Genomic DNA, 23,425 nt, shown 5'->3' with positions numbered 1-23,425 from the left:
GTTACAGTTGCAATGTTCCTAATAGTTACAGTTGCAATGTTCCTAATGGCAAACACGAGAAGAAGATAGTTTCTAGAAGACAACAAATAAAGTTGACAGATTTCCAATCGCAAAATTAAGCAATCGACAGCTATCTCAGAAACTAGATCTGCTCCGGAAATAGAGAAGACAACTACTATAATGTTGCTGTCGCACAACACATCCATACTTAGCATGACTCTGTTAGCTGATTTGATTGGCACAGACCGCGATTGTAATCTAACCTGATTCAGTGGTGAATATCCTCAATATAAGCATCATGTTGTATGTTCATCATCAGCATAATTGGAAATAATTGCAGCAAATGAAATCATGATAAACAATCACATCTTCTCTACTCTCTAATAACTTGATTGTGACTAACAATTAAATTAAATGATTTTTTATAGAAGTCTATGAGTGTCACTGCGTGTTCTCTTACACTTTCTCTCTCATTTGCTCCCTTCCTCTCTCTCTCTCTCTCTCTCTCTCTCTCTCTCTCTCTCTCTCTCTCTCTCTCTCTCTCTCTCTCTCTCTCTCTCTCATACAATCTCTCTCTCATACAATCTCCCTCTCTCTCTCTCTCTCTCTCACATACAAACTTTCTCTCTTGCTCTCTCACACACTCTTATGCTTACCAATACCCCAAGCATGCGGTTTGGTTCAAACTTCAGTAGAATTTGCTAGACACTGACAATTTTAACACACTTGCTACTGGGAATGCTTTTGCTATTATACACTGCTTATATTATAAGCTTTCAGTAGCTGCATTCTGATCTCTATCTTTACAGAGGGTTGTCAGTGACTCTCACTGATGACCAGCTATGATTTCTGTCGCCGTGACAACTTCACTACTTTCAGACCTCTTATTGATGGAATGCTGAGGTGCAACAAATGAGCTAAATGAACCAAGCATCAGGATACGACATGCAGAGAGGAGATTTCCTGGAGGTATGTGAGACCATCAATAGTAAAAATAAATTAAATCCATTGTATTTTAGTTGTAATATTCCTAACAAACATGTTTTAGGTGAAATTCTCTAGCCTTTCTATAGCTCATATTTGTGCTTTCCTAGCCTAGTTTCCATACGCTGTCTGTTTTGACTGTAGGGGGTGCAGACTACTTCTCTACCTCTCATCAACAAGTTTGAAGTTCAGCAGGGTCAAAAGAACTCAGAAGAGAACTTAAAACATTTGAGTCTTGCAGAGCTGGCCATGAAACTGAATGCAGTGAAACAGCTAAGAAAGGTAAGAATAATAGGGATTGTCATAAAATCCATGGATTAAAGAGCCTAAAAATTTATGGCTCTCACGAATAACTTTGTAAAAGAAGTTTACATTAGGTTACCGACATGTATGCATAGCCGCGTTTTATAATCAGTTTTCAATTGTTTACTTAGTTTTGCTTTGCTTCTGTAGGTATGTGTTCTTTTGTACTTGCATTACGTTAGCTCTAATTATTGTCTAAACCTTGTATAGTGTGACTCATGTTTCGTTAGATCTGCACTCATTCTATTGTCAAGTATCGCCAGGTGGTTTTATAATTACAGTTTCCATACAGCGATAGGGTAGAGGCACCTGGGCACCAGGAAGCATTATGTTGCCTGACAAACATATATTTTTCCATAGGTGCTATAGTTTATAGCAGGTCACTCACTTTAAGAGGTCAACATACCTGCAAACTCTCACGCATTGGGCGTGAGACTCACGCAATCAACCCAACGAAAAAATGAAAATGCGTGAGAAATGCGTGAGATTTTTGCCCCAATTTCCACAATTTTATATATACTATCATTGATACATCAATTGCCCCAAAACCGAATCTCACGCATTGCCCCACTCTTGGGTTGGCAGGTCTGGAGGTCAAGGACAAAAGAAACTGGAAGATTAGAAAAAAAGCTGTTACTTCCTTTTACTACCTAAGACTCTGTAAGCTCTTTCAGGTAGTTAAGGAATGTTTGGCCATTTTGGGGTTGGTCTACACAGCTTTCTCTTCTGCCATTTTCGGTTTTAAGTGAAAACAGATAGATTAGAGCATTTCAACAACAAAAATTTCTGCATGTGGAGTAACAAGAACGCAAGACCTATGCCCGTGCACAAGCGCGATGCTATTGGTCACTACGGCCATTTCCATGGCTCAGAGATGAAGCGTCGCATAGGTGTTCTGCTTTCAACCAGCAACACTGAATCCCGACAGAATGAGAGAGACACCGTCATGCAGCACCATATGGGAGTTTGTATTTAGGATATCCCTGTATGGAAGCTTATTACTCATACTCTGCTAGTCAACTGCCACTATAGTGTTAGCAAACACCGCAGATACAGTTTGTGGTTTTAGGCCATGCGGACCGAGAAGAACAGAATGGCACAGACATTTCACCAACCCAAGTTGAAAACACCTATAAGAGCAACGTAAGTTTATTGAAAATAGTCACAACTATAGGAAGAAAAACTACAAATAGCAAAAAACTAAAGGTTACCTCTTGATGCCTATAAAGGTAGACATAGAAAGTGATTGCAAGAAAATCTTTACTATAGCATGTCCGTCTGTCCTTTTGTCCGCCTGTCCATCTGTCTGTAGCCTCAGTTAAAGCATTAAAAAAATGCATTGCACGAGAATTGAACTCAAGCAACTGACTTGCAGCCAAGTGCGCTACCAACTACGCCAGTAAATCACAGAGCGGTACTATGGGAGAATTGTGTACGCACTGATTACACATGTCGGCCTCTCACGGCGCACGTGACTGCCGGCGTACTAATATAGATAAAAAATCAAATAGCTACCAAAATATGGCTAGAATTGATGACATTTGGCATTAACTAAAAAGCAAAAGCAGAAATTGACAGGACAAGGTCTACAGTTCTATGAAAAAGGTTCATTGGGAAGCTAGATTGATTGATTCATTGATTGATGGATTGGTCAATTGATATAGCTCTGAATTCTGTATACAGATTCAAGTTTTTCTAGCTATTTGTTGGGTTTTCCCTTCTCGGGTGGCAGCAAGGTGAATGTACAAAATTAAAAAATTGACCCAAACTTTCATATCTATTTTCTGTAACGGAATAAACCGAATCCTATTATGAACTCTCATAACTAAAATCGTTACTTCATTGATCTCACATATGATCTTTAGAGTAATGTGCAGAAAGGCTAAGGAAACTACAAAGTTTAGCAAACAGAACTAGCGTTAAGAAAGTTTAGATAGGGCTGAATGACAATGTTATTTTCGTGCAGAGTTTTGCCTGCATCACATGATTGGTGGAATGACACACACACCACGCTGCCTAGCAGAATCAAAACGACTCAACCTGTGGAAAAGAGAAGGAGTCAACTGCAGATAAGAAATGATAAAATCCAGCAACTGTGCTCATTAGCAGAAGGAAAAAAAAGTGTGTCGAAAGAGCTTACGGTCATGAACAGTTACCATTTCAACACTCCTGCTTGCTCCTCCTACTGTGCAAGTCAAGCTGGTTGCTCTTCACTGATGGACTATAGTCACCCCTCACATCAGGTAGGGGGTGCATACAGTCACCCCTCACATCAGGTAGGGGGTGCATACAGTCACCCCTTACATCAGGTAGGCCCCTTTTCTCAGCAAATTACTTTAAATCCCTACTCACTGATTACTTTAATAAAATTTTGGAATTTTCCATTTTTCATATTTGTTTCATTAAAATATCCAAGATTTTGAAATTTGTAATTTTGAAATTTTGTAAACGTACATTTGTTAAATTAAACAAATTATAATAGATTTTAGTTTTTGCAAACTTTAAAAATTTACAAATAGCTTTTAAACATTTTGTAGTACTGAAACAAATATATAATAATTACTGAATGCCGGGTAATAAAAGAGGCTTTACACAAAAAATTGATTTTTATCTAATGTATAACAACAGCTACTATTCTAACTTTAAAATGTTATATCATGGGAACAACTGTAAAGGTATTTAACTGTAAATGTGAAATAATTAGCAAGTGATGGCTAAATATAATCTGTTTTGCTATGATTGCAATGAAAAATGATTTGGGAATAATACAGATAATTTGAACTGAGAAAACAAAATAAAAATCCTGAATATGTTGAATTAATAATAGCAAATAGTGCATACAGAGTTGCAGCAGAATCTATCAATCAAAACTTTGAATACGATGATACTGGTACCTCTCGACACCGGTATAAACATAAGAATGGCCTATTGGACTGTCTTTGTCTGATCGAATGGAGAGAATGTAGAGGCTATTCCTAGTCGAGATAGTACAGTTGTCCATGTGAAAAGTATTCAGCCTATACAGATTTAGTGAGCGAACTTTAGGAAAAACTGGAAATAGGAGTGTAACGGCACATTTGAAATTAAAATAGCACATTTGAAAATTACAAATTAAAAAACAGGTAATGAGTAAAGATAAAAAAATGTTTGAAAAATTTTTTAAAGAAAAAAACGCAAGCGTTAAATTGATTGATAATAACAAGTACATTTTTAGCATGTGCACTTGGAATACGGAAAGATAAAGAGTTTAGAAATTAACGAATGGCTTAGTCTAGTGCAGGGGTCAGCAGCCCGCGGCTCCGGAGCCGCATACGGCTTTCTCATCCCCTCGCTGCGACTCCCTCTGACTGAGGATTTTTTTTTATCTTTTTTCTATCGTATGCCAAATTAAATCATAAAAACATAAAAGTTTTATCACTAAACTTTTTAATATAGTTTAAAAAATTGCAACTATGGTAATAAATCAAACATTGTCGCTTGTTATGCGCCATTATTTATGCACCAATAAATCCACCAAAATTACACCAGCTGACACGCCACTTCTGGATTTTTTTACCCCAGGTAGGCAAACTAGGACGAATACTAAAAAAAGAAAAGAAAAGTGACAGAGGAAAATAGAACATTTAATCCTTAAGTGGGCTGATTAGTTTGTTTTCACTGCGGATGATACTGGTTCACCAGTTTTCTTAATATGTAATGAGAAATTTGCAAATGACAAAAAGTCAAATGTTGCAAGACACTTTCAGAATAAACACGCAGCCTTTGCTAAAAAATGTCCAGCGGGAGATGAAAGAAAAACGATCGTTTCGGAACTGATGCATAAGGCTAATTTGGGCAAAAATCATTCCAAGAAGTGGGTGAAGTCCGCAAATTCAACTAAATATGTTGGTTTTGCGGCCGCTCAAAAAATAGTCCGGCATGGAAAGCCATTCACCAATGGAGAATATATAAAAGAATCATTTGTTAAGATTTCTGAGCAACTGTTGACGGACTTTACAAATAAGACAGAAATTGTGCAAAATCAGAGATATGCCTGATTCTGTGGCGTTTTGTTAAAAGAACTGAATTAAACATGAAGTAGCAATTTTTCTTGAAAGTAACCTTACAAACAACGTAATATTTTCACGTTACGTTCAAATTATTATTAGCTACTTTATTGTTCTTTGCAAAAGTGTAATTTAGTTTTCTCAGCAATTAAATCATTATACATGCCACACCTTTTCATTTTATGGTGTAAACATGGTATAAAAGCATTAAAGGCTAAACAAAAACGTTGCATGTGGTATTTATCTATTTATCTTTTTATTAATTTAAACTATCAAAGGTGGTTTGTGGCTCCCATTGCGTTCTTTCATGCGAAAAACTGGTCCAAATGGCTCTTCGAGTGGAAACGGTTGCAGACCCCTGGTCTAGTGGTTACATGCGCTTTTTAGTAGACTTGCATTTTAAATGATGTGAGTTCAAATCTTCAGTGGTATATATTTTACCTTACTACAGCTTTATAGCTATAACTGGACAGACAGACGACAGACAAACACTCAGATTTATATAAATATAAATAAAAATAACAATAAATAATTACACCTGAAAATAGTTTCTGTATATTTGTAGAAGGAAGAACTTGCTAGTGTAAAAATAGACAGCCACAGAACAGGTGAGTTAACTATGTTCGTGTTAAATAAAACTCTACCAAGTTTTGCAGGAGTTGTGCACTCACAAAAGTTTGTTATCGCTTGAAAACTAATCAATACATACATCTAACTGCAATAACACTATGAAAATAGTGCATACACCATCAGCCATCATAAATACCCTAGTTTAGAATCAACATTGTATTACACAGAGGCAATACCTGTACCTCAGAGCGAACACAAAGGAGATTCGAAGGTTGTTATAGATAGTAAACAATATGTAGCTTTATTTAGATTTTTTGGCACACGAAATTGTGCTATAAATTTAGAGATCAATTTATAGATTTATTATAAATCATAGATTATAAATTTATATAAATTTGTTAGAAATACTTGTAAACGCAACTGATATGACTAACAAGGCGGTGATCATTACGAATATGGATAACATATATGTTGTTATATGTGTTTCGGTAAGAATCATGTTATGCATTACTAATCCAAATCCACACACGACGTCACCATTGAATTTGCTTTGTAATCTATTCTACATGTAGTTAGAGGACTTTTGCTTAGCTTTTGTGAACTAATTTGGTTATTACTAGTTCAGGTACTAGTGAAAATGTTAAGCTATTGTAAGCAATACCGATATTTACCAGTAAAAGTTACTTCTGTCTTCTAATAATAAGTCAAACAATTAAAATACATAACTAACTGAATTTTAAATGATAACATTAATGACACAAAATTAGAATAGTTAATAAAAGTTACATCCTTACTCAAACGGCCGTCCATATTTTTGCTCAGTCCCGTATGGCTGCGAGTCTCGACAGTCATACGAGAGTCATGTCAGTCCATAGGTAGAGAGTTTCAGCAGTTGAGATAGTGAAGTAGAAAAGGCTCACCTCATGAAAGAGAATGAGGTTCCATAGGCAAGGGGGGATAAAGGCTTCTCAGCAGGCAGAGGGGAGAGCTCCTAAGCAGGCCCTCAAAAAAGAGAGGCTGAGCCATTGGAACTGTTCTCTTTTATAGATGTTTAGCATGTGGGAAGGCTAGCGTCTGGGAGTAGGTTCAATGCTTTATGTCGGGTGTGTGAAGATATTTTATTGCGTAAATCGTCAGCTGGTGCACGTGATGTAGACTCGTTGAGTGGAGCTTGCGACTTACTCCTAGTATCTAGGTCATGTCCGGCGAGGGTGTCAAATGTTTATATATGTAACCATCTGATTTGTTTCCAATGTCATTTTAGTGGCCCTTCTGTAGAGCGATTGATTCATGTTCTAGGATTGATTTTTGAAATTTTTAATTTGCTTTTTAACGTTTTCTAATTATTAAATCTTTTGGTGTCTTTTGGAGCCTTGCTGTTTATATGTATTGTATGCTTATCCTGTGGTCTTGCTTTACTCTCTATTTGTACTTTGGTTTGGTGATATCTCCATACAACAATGTGGAACAGCCATTAGTGCAACTGTTGAAACCTAGCTAGGTTCACCAAATACACCTTGTAGAGGCTTTTATTTCAACGAAGCTTTTTTTGTGACTGAACTCACCAAAAATAAGAAAAGTTGCATAACAGTTTTGATAAAATGTTTTAATTAGCTTATTTTCAGGGAATGAACCCACATGCAGTCAAGCCATCATATACGCATATCAATATTAACAATGTGCTTTGTTACAATTGGTTCGGAACTAAATATTTTATGCAAATTCGCTTTAGCCGGTATACCAGAGATTTGTAACTGTGACTTGCTAGCGTCTCAGGAAATTAGGCTAAGCTTTTAATTTACAGGTACTTCAATGGGTTTTTAGAAATGTGGATTCTAGCTCTTCTTTAACCTCTTGAAGTTATGTCCTCTTGACTGCATAGGCACACAAATGTCAGGTTATAGGGATAGCAATGCGTAACTGCAGCTTCAAATATATTTTTATACTGTAGTAAGTATGGCGCTACTAGTACCTTGGCATAAAAATGCATTAAAATTCACTGCAGCCATAGACATGCATATTAAATGCATGAAACCAATTTAACTCAAATTGGACTAAATGAAGCAGAGGAAGGGGCTTTCAGCAAAATAAAAAGTTTATACTATATCGAAAGATCAATCTAAAAATCATTCTATATCACCTGACTAGGTTTTTGGGCTTCCAGAAACACTATCCTCTGTTTTGCTATTAGCTACAATGCCTAGCTGTTTGTAAGGATGTGCTGAGACACTGCAGTGGCTGTATGAACAGTCTGAACCATGCAGATAGTAAGTTAAACTTTTATAAATCACTGTACTTTATTGGCACAAATTGAGGTTCCATGTTAATAGCAATTAAAAGCTAAAACATTTTTCTCCCAAATATAACTTTGGTAGTAACTAAGAGAACTTACATATCGTTCTAGTTATTTTTTATCACCCATGTATCAGCCTCATGCATGACTTCAAGGTAGAGCTAAGGCTAACTCTATGGTAATTTGTTTATCGTCTTCTCTTGTCATTTAGGTCTCATAACTGTTTTTTGACAGTCATTCATTAATTAATCACCTCTATTAGATGGGTGGTTTAAGTCATGGGAGGTCTAAGTTATGGGAGGTCTAAGTTATGGGAGGTCTAAGTTATGGGAGGTCTAAGTTATGGGAGGTCTAAGTTATGGGAGGTCTAAGTTATGGGAGGTCTAAGTTATTGGAGGTCTAAATTATGGGAAGTCTAAGTTATGGGAGGTCTAAGTTATGGGAGGTCTAAGTTATGGGAGGTCTAAGTTATGGGAGGTCTAAGTTATGGGAGGTCTAAGTTATGGGCGGTCTAAGTCATACTCTTTGCGTATATGCTAAGGTAGTGGGACATAAGCACTTGTATGTGATCTTGGTACATCTTTAAATGCTATACACAAAAACAATTAAAAGAATGCTTCGTTATAACATAATACGACCATTGTGGGCAGAAAGTGCACACAATTTAAAACTGAACAATAGTTCTTGAGCACAACAAACATATAAAATGCAAGCGACTCAAAAAAAATCTGATGTTAGAAACCTTGCTAAACCGCTAAAGATAGCGTAATCCTTGACATTATAGTTGGTGTCTTACATTCATTACATGACTTCTCTTTGCAGGTGATTCAGTGTTAACAGAATTTAATCACTCTGATTATATCCATGAAGGCACCTCAAGTGACTGCATAGAATTTTGCCAATGTCAGGAACCAGAAATTCCAATTTTATATTCATGCAGGTAACATGTGCTAGAATATTAGTTAGAGTAAACATTACATATTTGGCTATCAGGGTGATAAGTAGTAAAAGTACAACGTAGTATATGACGTATGAATAGCAGATGTCAGAGAAACAAAATTTTATTAGAAAAACTGACAAAGATAACACTGGGAAAAAATATTTAGCCGCTAGAAGTATGGCTGACAGTAAAAACACTACCGAAAAGATGCTTTTGATGCGAAAAAAATTTTGTGTCACTAACATTTTATACCCACCAACCTATGTTTCGGATTATGAACTCACTTACTAAAACATTCATTTCACTATCCTGTCTCCTCCAAGATTACGGTGACAGATTATCAACTTTTAAAACACGTCTGCTCAACTCACTTAATAATTCCTGAATTCTGCCTTCTCATTTTTTTGGCATGTAACGAAAAACTTCATTTTGCTAATAGTTACCATTGCTAATAAAATGTTATACATACTATATTAACATCCCTTTGCTTGACTTGATCAACATATTACACAAGTCTTACTCAAAATTACATATTTGAAGGTTTTGTTACTGCACTTTTCGGCATCGGCCATTCTGTTATGAAAAGCTGGTGAGATGGCCCCGCTGTGCAACATGTGGTGAGGTATGCAAGGGAGTTGCTGAATCTTCTACACATGAGGAGGCATTACTGTTCAGTAACTACACCTCAACTGACAGCTTGCAACAATACCCACACTCACTCCTCCATGTGAGAGATGAGTCAGCAGAATTAAATGCTGATCAATTAGAAGTCCGAAGCTCCAGGAATCCCACAGCTAGTGAAAGGTGAGCAACTAGTTTATTAGCAATGAGTCGTGATTTCCGTTTAATAATATGATTGATTGGAACCCCCATAGGACTGTTCATGCTCCTTATTCACTGCACTTATTAATCTCGGTCTTGTGTACAACTCTTGGCTGACCCAACACAATGTCATTACAGCGCTGCTAGGACGAGAATAACTAACAATTCCAATGTGGCTGATACACTACCATATAGGGGGCAAAGCATGAGAAAAGGAGACAAGACCAACAGCCATGACTCTGAGACTAGCAATGATCGTGCCAGTCGATGTTCCTACATATCAGATAAAATTGATGATCGGAGCTTTATAGAGATGCAGAATATCAAACAGGTAGCTCATTAGATTGTATGTTTGATAATAGTACTGACACATCATTGATTTATATAGTTGATAACCAACTTTACAGTCAACACTTGCCTATTGATATCGGAAAGATACTATATAACAAGCTATCTATCGACTTACTCATATCCTGGCAGTCTAGTGTGCTGTGAGAGTCTGTCAGGTAAATAAGTACAACTATTCTCAACTGATTATTTAGAGCTTCAACACGTATTCCTAAACAATTGATCGGCACAGGTATTTTTGTTGCAGTCTAGCAAATCGAATGTCGCGAGTTCAAATCCAGTATCATACAATATTTTTCCAGTAGTTTCAGGTGGACAGGTGCAGCTCTTATTTGGTAAAGATTATTAGATGATATGAGAACTTCATCATTGAAGGAGCCATGTAAAAGCATATTAAATAATACTTTAGATTTTATTGCCTTGCAAACAAGAAAACATTGTAACTTTGTACAGCATGCCCAACTCAATCCTGTCAACCACCCTTAGCATGGTGGGTGACACAACTGGGAAATCTATACTTTGTCTGTTGCTTCCAAACTGTCACAAGCACCTTCAGTTCAAACTATTAAATGCTAATCTAAACATTCTCACAATTACAGACAGTCATATTTGTATTAAATTTGTTGCAGCACGGTGAAACTTGAATCTTTTTTTATAACATGTTTTGGTTAGTAGAGAGAGGTGTAGGTTTAAACTACTAATGATTACTGCTCACTACTAGCACCGAACACTTACTGATAGTGCGGTCTGTTCATTATAAATGCTTACTAGTCAATACTAGCACTAACCACTAATAGTACTTACTGCTCACGACTAGCACCAAACACTTGCTGATAGTACTTATTGCTCACTGCAAGTGCTTACTATTCGCTACACTTAATACTTACTGATAGTGCTCACTGTTCACTACTAGCACTTACCACGTACTGACAGTACTTACTGCAAGTGCTCACTATTCACTACTAGCACTTACCACTCTCATTCTTGGCTTGCTATCTTTCCTAACGGTGATTACTAACTACTCAACTTGCTACTCATTACTTATGATTACTATTTGCTGTTAAGAGTTTTCCACAATATGCACTCGCTGTAGAGTACCAATGGAGCCCCTACATCGAGCGGACAGGCTGACCAACATGAGAAAAAACGAGCATTTACAAAAAGAAGACCAGTACCGGACTTCAGCAAAGTCCATCGACAGGCCTACATCCAGGCTTTAGCGACGAAGAAAGCGAAAGATGTGCTAAAGAAAGCGCAAAAAGGCAATATTCCTCTCAAGCACTTGTTCGATCTGATGTTCACCCCTAGTTATACATTTTCTTACTTTGGCATTGACTCGGAGAAAAAACGAAAGGGAAAAATGGAGAGTATAATAGGAAAAACTGACATCTACAAATACTATCCAAGGACTAAATAGGCTTGGTCACATTTTAATGGAGTTGTCTACCGTTTAAATTGCAAAGGCTGGACTATGTACCAGAGACCCTCATAGGCAATGTCCTTGAAAAAATGGAGTTATCATGGATAAGTATCTTTCAGCATGATGCCAGTGTTTTTGCGCTAAAAAAATGATGTCATTAGCAAATAAAACTTGACTGCAAATTCTGTGCTATTTAACCAAAGTCATATGCTTACTATTTGCCAATGGATGTCCAAACAAAAATTTTGTCAATCTAACACAAACCTTTTTAACCTAATGCGAGGTTGCCATTTAATGTTTGGTGAATTCTAACCAATTCAGCAATGGTTTGATTCGAAAGATGCTAAGGCCAAAGGTTCTATTATAAATCATTTCAATGGCGAATGTGACATGGCTCTTTATTGTGCAAGCAAGTGATCTGAACTCGATCTGAGATACAAAATGGTGTATTTGAAAAAACTTAGATATGGATTTACACAAGCATACAAAATATAAATTAGAGAAGATTAAGTTATTGCAAAACCAAAGGCTATGACCTGTAATTGGAAGTGAGAAACCAAAGCTACATCCAGCCTTTGGTTAGAGATCAGAAACCAAAGGCTATTCGCAGTTTATCCACCTGAGAGGAGATGACTTCCACCTTTTTGAAGAGACTCTCAAGGGCTAAAAGAGTAGATCGAGAAATAAAGATTATATACCAAGTGCATGCAAGAAACTCGAGTACATGCAGCAAGCCTGCAATCCAGACATCAGCACTCTCTGCATACATGTCATTACTTAGACAATTAATAACTTTTTTTTGCTTGTTTATGAGCTTGTAGACAACATAATATATTCTATCTGTAGTGATAAATTTCTAGAGCTAATATCTGTTCGCTCAACGTTTATGTAAATAAAGCTGAAATTCTGGTATGAGGTATGCTAATACATACAGACAAGCTGACAAGAAACAGTCGGTTTAAACTGCACCTACAAAAAGCTGTATGAATATAAAAACCTGCAGCATTAGGTAGTGATACTACCTTATTCCAATATAAAGTCACATTTTGAGTTGAAGTAGGTTTTACATCATCAGCAAAGTGTATCAGTTGAATATATCATATAAACACAAACCCTTACAGCATTTGCAGTGCTTCAAAAATCTGTATTCCTACTCAACAATTTAATCATGCTCCTGATTATTCTGCCGCTGACTTACTCGCTGTCTCTCTTTCACTCTGATGAGATAAAAAGTTTATGCGGAATCAATAATAAATGATCTCAACTCTCAAGCAATACTCTACATGTTTGTAAATGACTAGTCGCGAGCATACCAACTAAGCAGAAGAGATTAAGTTCTGACACTAAAGCGAGGTAGAGTGCAGACGGATGGCAGCGAGAAAAGTGAAAGAGAAACGACAATTAATGAAAGTTGGACTAACCTGACTTGCAGTTCTGAGACACCAACATGCTGACCATGGCAAGCCGTGGAACAGACGACAGAGACTTGAGGTACTGCTCTACCGTTTCCAGTTCATCTACCAACAGCATGGATAATTCACTATATGATGGCATCAATGTGTAACTTGGATACAACTAAAATGGTCAGCTATTTTAGACATCAAAACAAGGATCTACGGCAGACCTATTAACACCCAACAATATTGTATAGTCCAACACCTCAGCAGCAGAACAACCAGATGTCATAGGATGACATTTGTCAAAAATAATTTACAATTGACCAATGTAAAATTTGACTCAGGATGCCAAGGTCACACAAGTAAATCCCGTCTTCCTTCATGTTACACATACAAAAAACAATAATAACAGCTACTGCTTACAAGCTGACTTCTGTTGCGGAAGACAGTCAAAAAGGGAAGACAACTCACCTGTAGTAAAGTGATTGTCCATGCATATAACTAGAATTTCTAACATGTCAGCCTCCAACTTGTTACTGATAACTATAAATTATAGACAACACAAAATACAGTAAATTCATGCATGTCAGTTCTCAACACTCCTATCAAATTGTGCATGGAAGGCCCAGAACAGATGATGGCAATGATATGGAGCTATTGGTGAATGAAGTTGAATTACTGGTGTTTGGAGCTCTGTCTTGCATGGCCAGTTGACTCCATTGCTAAATGTGGATTCTTATCACACGCATTACTACCAGCCGGACAAACACACCTTATTATTGGCTGCTTACATTAAAACAGTAATGACGGAGATAAAAGTCACACATTCATGAAATTGATTCAAAGTAAATAGCGTTCTTTCCATTTGCTGTTGATTTCAGTCACAAAATAAGTTGGCATTCATATGAATAAATGAATGATAGTGGTGAGACCTTTATTGTCACTCGACTTTAGATTTAACCTCGTCTTAGATTACTAAATATCAGTTGATCGAAAACTCTCAATAGCAATCAAACTGCAGTAACCAATTACCTAGCTATGTTCCTTTATTAGCATGCAACTAAAAAAAACTACTTGAAATAAATCAGGGATCTCATTTACGGAGCGGAAAAACAAAAATGATAACGGAGGTGAAAAGGGATTTGATACTAATAACTACAGATAACTAATAACTACAGATAACTAATAACTACAGATAACTAATAACTACAGATAACTAATAACTACAGATAACTAATAACTACAGATAACGAAAGTATGCATGTAGTACAGGCCAGATCTCAGTATAACTTATATGAACCTGTGTCTGAATGATCATCAACAGAATCCAACTACTGAACAAAAGGAATGCTCACATTATAGACTCTCATCACTTGTTCGTCGAATGACCTTTTAGCAAACCTATGTCGCAAGGTGAATGGGTCAAATACCTTCTAACAGTATATTGCCACAAGAGATAATGAAAATACGACTTGCCTTCTTATTTAATTTAATGATATGAATAGAGCAGGCAACTCTCTGCATCACATAGTAGTACAGTCAAACATGGATAACTCGTCCACGGATAGCTCGAACACATGGTTAATTCGAACATTTCCTTTGGTCCGTTCCCACGTAATGATAAATTGCTATAGATAACTCGAACTCAACACTGTTAATTCGAACTGTTTTTTTGCCCAACAGCTACCGAAACGGTTGTTTTCGCTTTAGAAAATCACTTTATTCAAAGCCATAGAGGTAAACTTCATCTTTTCGTAATTCATAAGCGTCGTTATTACCACCATCGGCAAAATATTTTTGTCAACGACTTTTCTGAAAGTTCGGTGAAATTTGATTTATACTGCTATACGATGAATAGCACGGGCTAGCCGGGTCACACGCGCAAGAATTTTCGCCACGCACATACAAAACAAAAATCGCATGTTGTTTTGTATGTGCGTGGCGAAAATCCTTTAGTGCGTGACTCGGCTGGCCCGTGATGAATAGTTTTCCGACGTTGATTCCGTGTTGAATCAACGTCGGAATGTTGAATGTTTAAAACGTCTTAAAAAGTGTTGTAATTAAACGTATACGTTGTCTGAGCTACAAAAAACTATTCATCGTTTGACCTAAACACAGAATACGTGTGTACATTCAATAAGTATCTATTAAAAAAGCGTGAGTGATATAGAATGTACCGTAAAACCTCGTAAAACTTCTAATTGAACTGCCTCGGAGTGTTGCTCTTAACGAATCCCAGGTAAAGTAAGGTAATCTGCATAAACTTCAAGAAAAAACGGCAAAATTGATCGTGGGTAAAACCCCAAAAGAAAAAAATGTCTTTTCTTTTGAGCATTTCAACAACGATCAAGTTTTGCCAATGTCAATCTGAAAAACGTCCTGGCAATAACATCACCTAAAACAACAAACCAATCTCAAGTGATAGAAAAATCTCTATACTTTTTCATGAAAACGTTTTAAACTTTACATTAGAAGCATTTAATTTGAAACAAGCCATTTGTGCTTTTGATTTATATTATAGTTTGTATATGTACATGTATCTACTAATAAATAAGTAAATATATGGACTTGTGACAGTGCTCTGATAACTTGAATGCTCTGATAATTCGAACACTTTTGCTCGGTCCCTTGAAGTTCGAGTTATCCATGTTTGACTGTATTATAACTACTGATAGAGCAGACAACTCTCTGCATCACATAGTAGTATTATAACTACTGGTACCCTGGCAGTCCCGCATGCCATACCAGATCGTCAGGTGTGAAAACTATGCGTACTATTATTCTGAAACACTAATGGGTGTCTGATTGGCACAGATGGTGACGTGCCGGGCTGTGAGGCCGAGTGCTGCGAGTTCAAACCCTATATAATGCCTGTCAACTGCGGCTTCCGACCCACGTACAATCAAACATGGATAACTCAAACTTCACGGGACCGAGCAAAAGTGTTCGAGTTATCAGAGCGTTCAAGTTATCAGAGCACTGTCACAAGTCTATGTATTTATTATTTATTAGTAGATACATGCACATATACAAACTATAATAGAAATCAAAAGCATAAATGGCTTGTTTCAAATTAAATGCTTCTAATGTAAAGTTTAAAACTTTTTTATCAAAAAGTATAGGAGATTTTTCTATCACTTGAGATTGTTTTGTTGTTTGAGGTGATGTTATTGCCAGGACGTTTTTTAGATTAAAATTGGCAAAACTTAATCGTTGTTGAAATGCTCAGAAGAAAAGACATCTTTTTCTTTTGAGCGTTTTAACCGAGATCAATTTTGCCGATTTTTCTTTAAGTTTATGCGAAGGTCACCTCACTTTTCCAAGCTTCCGAAAGGCGATCGCTAAGCAGATGTTTGGTAAAAATCAAAATTCACCAAACCTTTAGAAAAGTCGTTGACAAAAATATTTCGACGACGGTGGTAATAACGACGCCTATGCTTTACGAAAAGTTGAGGTTTACCTCTATGACTTGGAATAAAGTGATTTTCTAAAGCGATAACAACCGTCTTGGTAGCCGTTGAGCAAAAAACTGTTCGAGTTAACAGAGTTGAGGTCGAGTTATCTATAGCCAATTTATCATTATGCGGGAACGAACCAAAGAAACCGTTCGAGTTAACCATGTAGTCGAGCTATCCGTGAGCGAGTTATCCATGTTTGACTGTATAATAGTTAGCTGGTCCCACATTATCATTTCATAGCTCAACTAAGAAGAGACGACTGTTGAGGAAACAAGATGTGAAAAGAATATTGCTGTAATGCCTAGTGAATTCTGTTTATAATCTAGACTAAGTAGCCACAGGGCAATCTTCCCACCAACTTTTAGAATTAGAATGTCTACAAATGAAATGCTTTCAAATCTATGATAGGAGACATAGAAAAATCGCTCTAAAAATAACCCAATTTCATTAAACAAAAAAACAACTACTATTGAAAGAAAAGCTGATTCTAATTATGCTACAAAAATATTAATTGAGCAAATAATTAATGTTAAGGACACGCATGATTGGATAAGATAAAAGCCTATGAAAACAAACAGTATAGAGATGACTCAGGTCAGTCAGGTCAGTAAATATTCAGCAGGTATAAAACTCTTGTGAGCAGAAGAAATTGCATTGTTCACATGATGCGTGATATATGTCGTATATTCATCCACCTACATCAATACAGACAAAGAAACTTGACTACATCTTTGGAAAGGCAGCGTGTAGTAAGTACTTCATTTATATTCTTCCTTATACCTTCACTATCCGCTGCTATACTTCAGGCCTAACATAGGTCTATAAGCAGGTAATACCTACCATCTACATGTACAATGTGACACTTAGCTGGGATTACCTATGTAAATAAACAAATGTAAGTATTTGTTTTGCGCCTTATGCTTGGTGTTATCATTATGTCAATGAATAAGGCAGTTTTTATTAACTTGACACGAGCTAATCTGAATTCACATCAGCTGGAGCCAACTGAGTTTTGCCTGGCTAGTTCTAACTTACAGTTAAGCTGTGGCTATACAGATAAATGATTCAGGACGAGAATTTTCAGCAAGGAGTGCTATACTAGTCAACAACTAGCTACAGAGATAGATACTACATGACGACGTTTTTAAAATGATTTATATGAGGTAACCAACTATCTTTTAACATAATTCCCACCAGTTTTATATTGTCCACTAAACCTGAGTTCATACAGCTCATAATATTTAGGCATACAGTCGGTAATTTGAGCAGTTGAACTTATCATTTATAGTGAGTTTAGTGGTTGGACTTATCATTTATAGTAAGTTTTAAGAACATATACATGTGTTCATCGACAAGAGAACTAGTTAATGAAGGTTGAGCGATGCTAGCCTTGCTAGCGTTTTAGAATATAACTTGTTTTTAGTTCAAACAAGGGCAATAATGATAAACAATGATTAAAAACTACTAGGTGATGCAAAGTTATGTACTCTTTTCATGCTGTTAAAATAAAAAAGAAGGCAACTCGTACTTTCATAATCACTAATGACCATCTGTTCATAGAAGGCCCATGACCTATTCAGATAAGTTATAATAAGAACCTCACTTGTACTACATACAAGTAAGCTTCAAAGGCATATATACCGCTGTTACCATGGCTTTACTAGCGCACACTCTATTACCATTTATGCAATAGAGAAAAGAGGAGACAACTCCAGTGCCAATATGAAATACGTAAGAGATGGCACTACTGATAAGGCTGATTTGGCAGATGACAATGAGCTTTACAAACCTGAACCAAGACTCGATGGTGGAATTTGGCGAAGGAGCTGAGCATACGCGGCTGTGTCTTTGATATGCCTCATAGAAGTCCACGCTTGTGTGAACTCATAGGGCGTTGGGCTATAAGCAAAGGCAGCTGAATAGGGGTAGTGGAAAAGACACAGATATGTAGACATGTACATCTAACGAGAAAATAGGTTATGCCTGTGATATATGTGAGCAACTCTGAGCTAACTTCATTGATGTGCAATGAAACAACTTGCCATTCTTCACTACACATCAATATGAAATCTTACACCTGTTTTATCCAATTAAACCAGACTAAATTCCTAAGTTATATATTAACTAGCCGAATGCCTGGGTATTAAAAACCAGCTTATAAACAGTGACAGGTAATGTGGTTGCCTGCCACTTGCCATTAGCCTGGCACATTGCCAATGGCTAATTTGAGTAGGCTAGTAAACATATTAATGAGAGTAATGCATACTTTCACCTCCACAGCGACGTATATAACCCAATGAACCCATCAATCTCATGTAGCTCAATGATTTAGCGTATCGTCTGGGAAACGGGAGGTTATGCGATCAAATCCCCTGCGATATAGATTTTTCCTTCCAAGATTTTAATAGCTAAAGCTGGGCAAATCGAATCTCACACCCACACACACAAACGTTGAGATTTATATACAGTCAAACATAGATAACTCGAACTTCACGGGACCGAGCAAAAGTGTTTGAATTATCAGAGCGTTCAAGTTATCAGAGCACTGTCACAAGTCCATGTATTTACTTATTTATTAGTAGATACATGTACATATACAAACTATAATATAAATCAAAAGCACAAATGGCTTGTTTCAAATTAAATGCTTCTAATGTAAAGTTTAAAACGTTTTTATCAAAAAGTATAGAGATTTTTCTATCACTTGAGATTGGTTTGTTGTTTGAGGTGATGTTATTGCCAGGACGTTTTTTTTAGATTGACATTGGCAAAACTTGATCGTTGTTGAAATGCTCAAAAGAAAAGACATCTTTTTTTTTTGAGCGTTTTGCCCACGATCAATTTTGCCGATTCTTCTTGAAGTTTATGCAACTTCAAGAAAAAGTTACCAAAGAAAAATCCCTTACTTTACCTGGGATTCGTTAAGAGCAACACTCCGAGGCAGTTCAATTAAAAGTTTTACGAGGTTTAACGGTACATTGTATATCACTCACGCTTTTTGAATGTATACTTATTAAATGTACACACGTATTCTGTGTTTAGGTCAAACGATGAATAGTTTTTGTAGCTCAGACAACGTATACGTTTAATAAAAACAATTTTTAAGACGTTTTAAACATTCAACATTCCGACGTTGATTCAACACGGAATCAACGTCGGAAAACTATTCGTCACGGGCTAGCCGGGTCACGCACTCAAGGATTTTCGCCACGCACATACAAAACAACATGCTGTTTTTGTTTTGTATGTGCGTGGCGAAAATCCTTCCGCGCGTGACCCGGCAAGCCCGTGCTATTAATCGTATAGCAGTATAAATCAAATTTGACCAAACCTTTAGAAAAGTCGTTGACAAAATTATTTTGCCGATGGTGGTAATAACAACGCTTATGAATTACGAAAAGATGAGGTTTACCTCTATGGCTTTGAATAAAGTGATTTTCTAAAGCGATAACAACCGTTTCGGTAGCCGTTGGGCAAAAAAACAGTTCGAATTAACAGTGTTGAGTTCGAGTTATCTATAGCAATTTATCATTACGTGGGAACGGACCAAAGAAACCGTTCGAATTACCCATGTGTTCGAGCTATCCGTGGACGAGTTATCCATGTTTGACTGTATTAAGATTGTGCTCCGAAGAGATCTACATACGTACCATAAACCACATTCCTGCAGAACTATTTTAATATTAGATTTACACAACTTGCCCCTAAGAAACAAGTTTGGTTAACTCAAAACACTCCAACTTCAACAGATGAGTTGCAATTGCTGGCTGGCACTATGGAATACTTTGAAAATTCATCAATAAAAACTTTTCAGCATTCCAGTCTTGAGCCACAGAAATCATAGGTTTGATAATGCTACATCAAACTACCCAGACAGTATATTGACACTGAAATACTGTGGATAGTGGATGCTCAAGCATTGCATCAATAAACCTATCAACTACAAATTAGGTAAAGCTATTAATGTTATCAGTTGTAAGGTTAAAGGCCCGTGCACACTATCGCTTAAACCAATGATTAACTGTACGATGGACTGCAACGATTAGCTGATTTTAGCTGTAGGTGACCGCCAACCAACAACCAATTAGAAATTACGAAATTGCATTGGTGATATCGTGGGTCCTTTTGTAATCCTTTAGTTATCTGATTATACAATTCATCAAAAGCGTAGTTCTTCGCCATGCTTGCGAATATATATTGACACCAATCTTCACAACTGTTGAAATTGGATCTGATGCGGTCAACAAACAGCCAATCAAGATGGTAACAGTTGCGATCTTCGGTGTCAAAGTTCAACATGCTGAAAGTCTATGCGCATCATCGCTAGCAACGATTACGTAGGCATCCCATCGCAAAATGATGTCATAGCAGCCCATCGTTGTGGTCTATCACACAGCTAATCTTCGATTTGAGTGATAGTGTGTACGGGCCTAAATACTGATGTAAAGACTCCCATGTTCAAAGGTGTCTACTAATTAGTGACAAGCTCACCTTGCAGATAAAATAGGAACCTCTGATTGGCTAGTTTTGACCTCACTAGCGGCTTTTTTTGCTGCCTGCTTCTTTTTCTGTCGAGACTTGTTCTTGCCTTGTTTCTGTGGAGCGGCTGTAGGGACGGAAGAAGATGCACCGATGCGAGGTGAACTTTCTGTATCTGAATCACTCCCCTCCTCGATATGTATCCTTACAGGCTTCTTAGAGCTCGACGAGGCTGGCTTTACTTCTGTTACTTTTGTCGACTCCCTTGAGACCTCAGACTCTACGTTCTTTGGCTGTTTACCAGCCATGGACCGAGGAGACTTCACCTTTGTTCTTGTATTGGCTTTAATGGTACTCGAATCTTTAGCCTCCTTTGGCTGTGATGGTTTTGATCCTTTTGCTGCTTCCGATTGTGACGTCTTTGATGCTGAAGTGGCAACATTTGGCTGTGAGCTCAATGACTTCTTGGCGGCGGATAACTGTTGTATGGACTCCAAATGCTACAAAGAATAAGTTAACAGAATGAACATCTGACGTTAGCAATAATGGAAAAGGTTGAGATGTAAATCATGACAGACTTTCTATTAAAGATTTCCTTGACCTCAAATAACCTCCAAGCAAAACTCATTTAACCAGTAAACCAGCAGGCTACTAGAGATATACATCGTCAAGTCTCAACTAGAATACATTTTTGTATGTTTTAGAGATTAAATACTTAAATTAAATCAACTGGCTGTTCTCTAATCAAATCACTAATCGGGAAGATTTCATACATGTTATTCCTAAATTTTGGGTGAGTAATGTTCATTTCATAGAGTTATTCTCAACATAAATGCTAGACATACAGAGCTGGTCAGAACAGAACGAAATTATTTAACCCTTTCGCGGGCAGTGCGACGTTTTTGTCGCTTTGCGATACGGCTGCTAATGGGCAGTGCGACGTTTTTGTCGTTTCGGTAACGTATTTTATTGTTGCCGTTTCTGGTTAGCTAAATGCCGTTTTTTGTTTACTTTTTTCACCAATAGCAAGCTACGATATAGTAGTTTCAGTTAGCCTCAAAAATTGACTTCAAGGTTGAAAAAAAAACGATTGTTTTTAGCAGTGATGAATAAATAAATTTTCGAAAAAAATTAGAAAATTGTTCTAAATAATTTATCAACTTTTATTTTTCTTGCTTCGGTTTTAGCTTTTATTTACCGAATTTTTTGTGAGTTTGACTTTAGTTTACTGTCATGGCGACTTCTAAAAGAACCTCCCGAAATTATTCTAATAAAGCAAGTACTAGTACCGAAATTACTAAGAGATTCAGAGCTGACAGTGACTTTTTAGATTTAGTAGCAAGAGATGACAGTGAATCAGGTTTGAATTGTGATTGTAATGACTTTACATCTGGAAGTGACAGTGATGAAAAGGCTAATAGCAGTAATGATGAGGATGTGAGTAGGAGTGATGCCAGTGCCTGGAAGAATATAACCAACATAAACAGAGATAAATCTCCTACAATTCAGCAGTTTATAGCAGTGACAGGCCCAGTATTTACTCCAGTAGATGCTCAACCAGTAGAGTATTTTGAAAAGTTTTTTGAGCCTGTCAATCCAGGAAGTACATTTTTGTGGGAGCTCTTTGTTACACGAATAAGTACATGGTGCAAAGACTGTGATGTGGGCCTTTGTAAAGGAGAATGCTTTCGAAAATATCATTCGTAAATAGACAATTATTATGAAAAGCATATATTTTATGTTATACATTTTTATTAGTTTATAATATATATATATATATATATGCCTATGGACATATACATGTATACATATGCACCTTTAAACATAGATATATGCACATAATAACACACAGAAAAGTGTATGAACCTTTTAAAAAAAATTGATTTTTTGGAAAATTAATTCGCCCATGGGAGTCTGATTTAGTTTTGAAAATTCGCCCACGAAAGGGTTAATAGGCTAATTCAGACCAAATTTGTCATCTCATCATATTTTTCATCTCTCATGCAGATAATATGGATATTTATATATCAATAGAATGCTTTAACTCTAAGGAATCTAACCAGTAAAACCTCTAATTGAACGCGACCTCTAATTGAAAACCACCTCTATTTGACCGTCACCATAGAAAAAGGGTTGAAAACTAGAGTGCCAACCATTAATTGTACATCAAATTCATTTAACTGCCACTTTGACATTCTTTGATCTTTATGAACCCATAACAGCAAGTAGCCAGTACAAAAGTATCCACAAAACTGTACTAATAATGACTCCGTTACATCAACAGTAATTACTTCTTAATTTTAATTCGTCTCTATTTGCACCGAAGTTCATTTGCCAACTACAAGTATTTTCAAGGTTTTACAAG

At 36.7% G+C, this 23,425-nt stretch overlaps 2 protein-coding genes across 2 annotated transcripts in view; one reads left to right on the top strand and one right to left on the bottom strand.

Moving 5' to 3' along the window:
• Positions 1-921: 921 nt before the first annotated feature.
• LOC137388246 (uncharacterized) lies at positions 922-11,813 on the top strand. Its single transcript, XM_068074745.1, has 5 exons — positions 922-969; positions 1,129-1,266; positions 2,357-2,430; positions 10,097-10,289; positions 11,400-11,813. The coding sequence occupies exons 1-5, from the start codon at positions 922-924 to the stop codon at positions 11,721-11,723; spliced, it is 777 nt and encodes a 258-aa protein (XP_067930846.1). The 3' UTR covers positions 11,724-11,813.
• Positions 11,814-12,110: 297 nt separating this feature from the next.
• The window catches only part of LOC137387281 (sperm-associated antigen 1-like), a 47,826-nt gene continuing 36,511 nt past the window's right edge, over positions 12,111-23,425 (bottom strand). Inside the window, exons 20-24 of the mRNA XM_068073634.1 lie at positions 21,073-21,560; positions 18,371-18,480; positions 13,595-13,666; positions 13,148-13,243; positions 12,111-12,389 (exon numbers count right to left, since the gene is read on the bottom strand). Of these exons, the coding sequence (XP_067929735.1) occupies positions 12,313-12,389; positions 13,148-13,243; positions 13,595-13,666; positions 18,371-18,480; positions 21,073-21,560 (843 nt within the window). The 3' untranslated portion in view covers positions 12,111-12,312. The remainder of the gene's footprint in view (positions 12,390-13,147; positions 13,244-13,594; positions 13,667-18,370; positions 18,481-21,072; positions 21,561-23,425) is intronic.

The sequence above is a fragment of the Watersipora subatra genome, chromosome 2 (assembly GCF_963576615.1).
Source record: "Watersipora subatra chromosome 2, tzWatSuba1.1, whole genome shotgun sequence".
NCBI classification, from domain to species: Eukaryota; Metazoa; Bryozoa; class Gymnolaemata; order Cheilostomatida; family Watersiporidae; genus Watersipora; species Watersipora subatra.
This window is presented reverse-complemented; position numbering and strand designations above follow the sequence as displayed.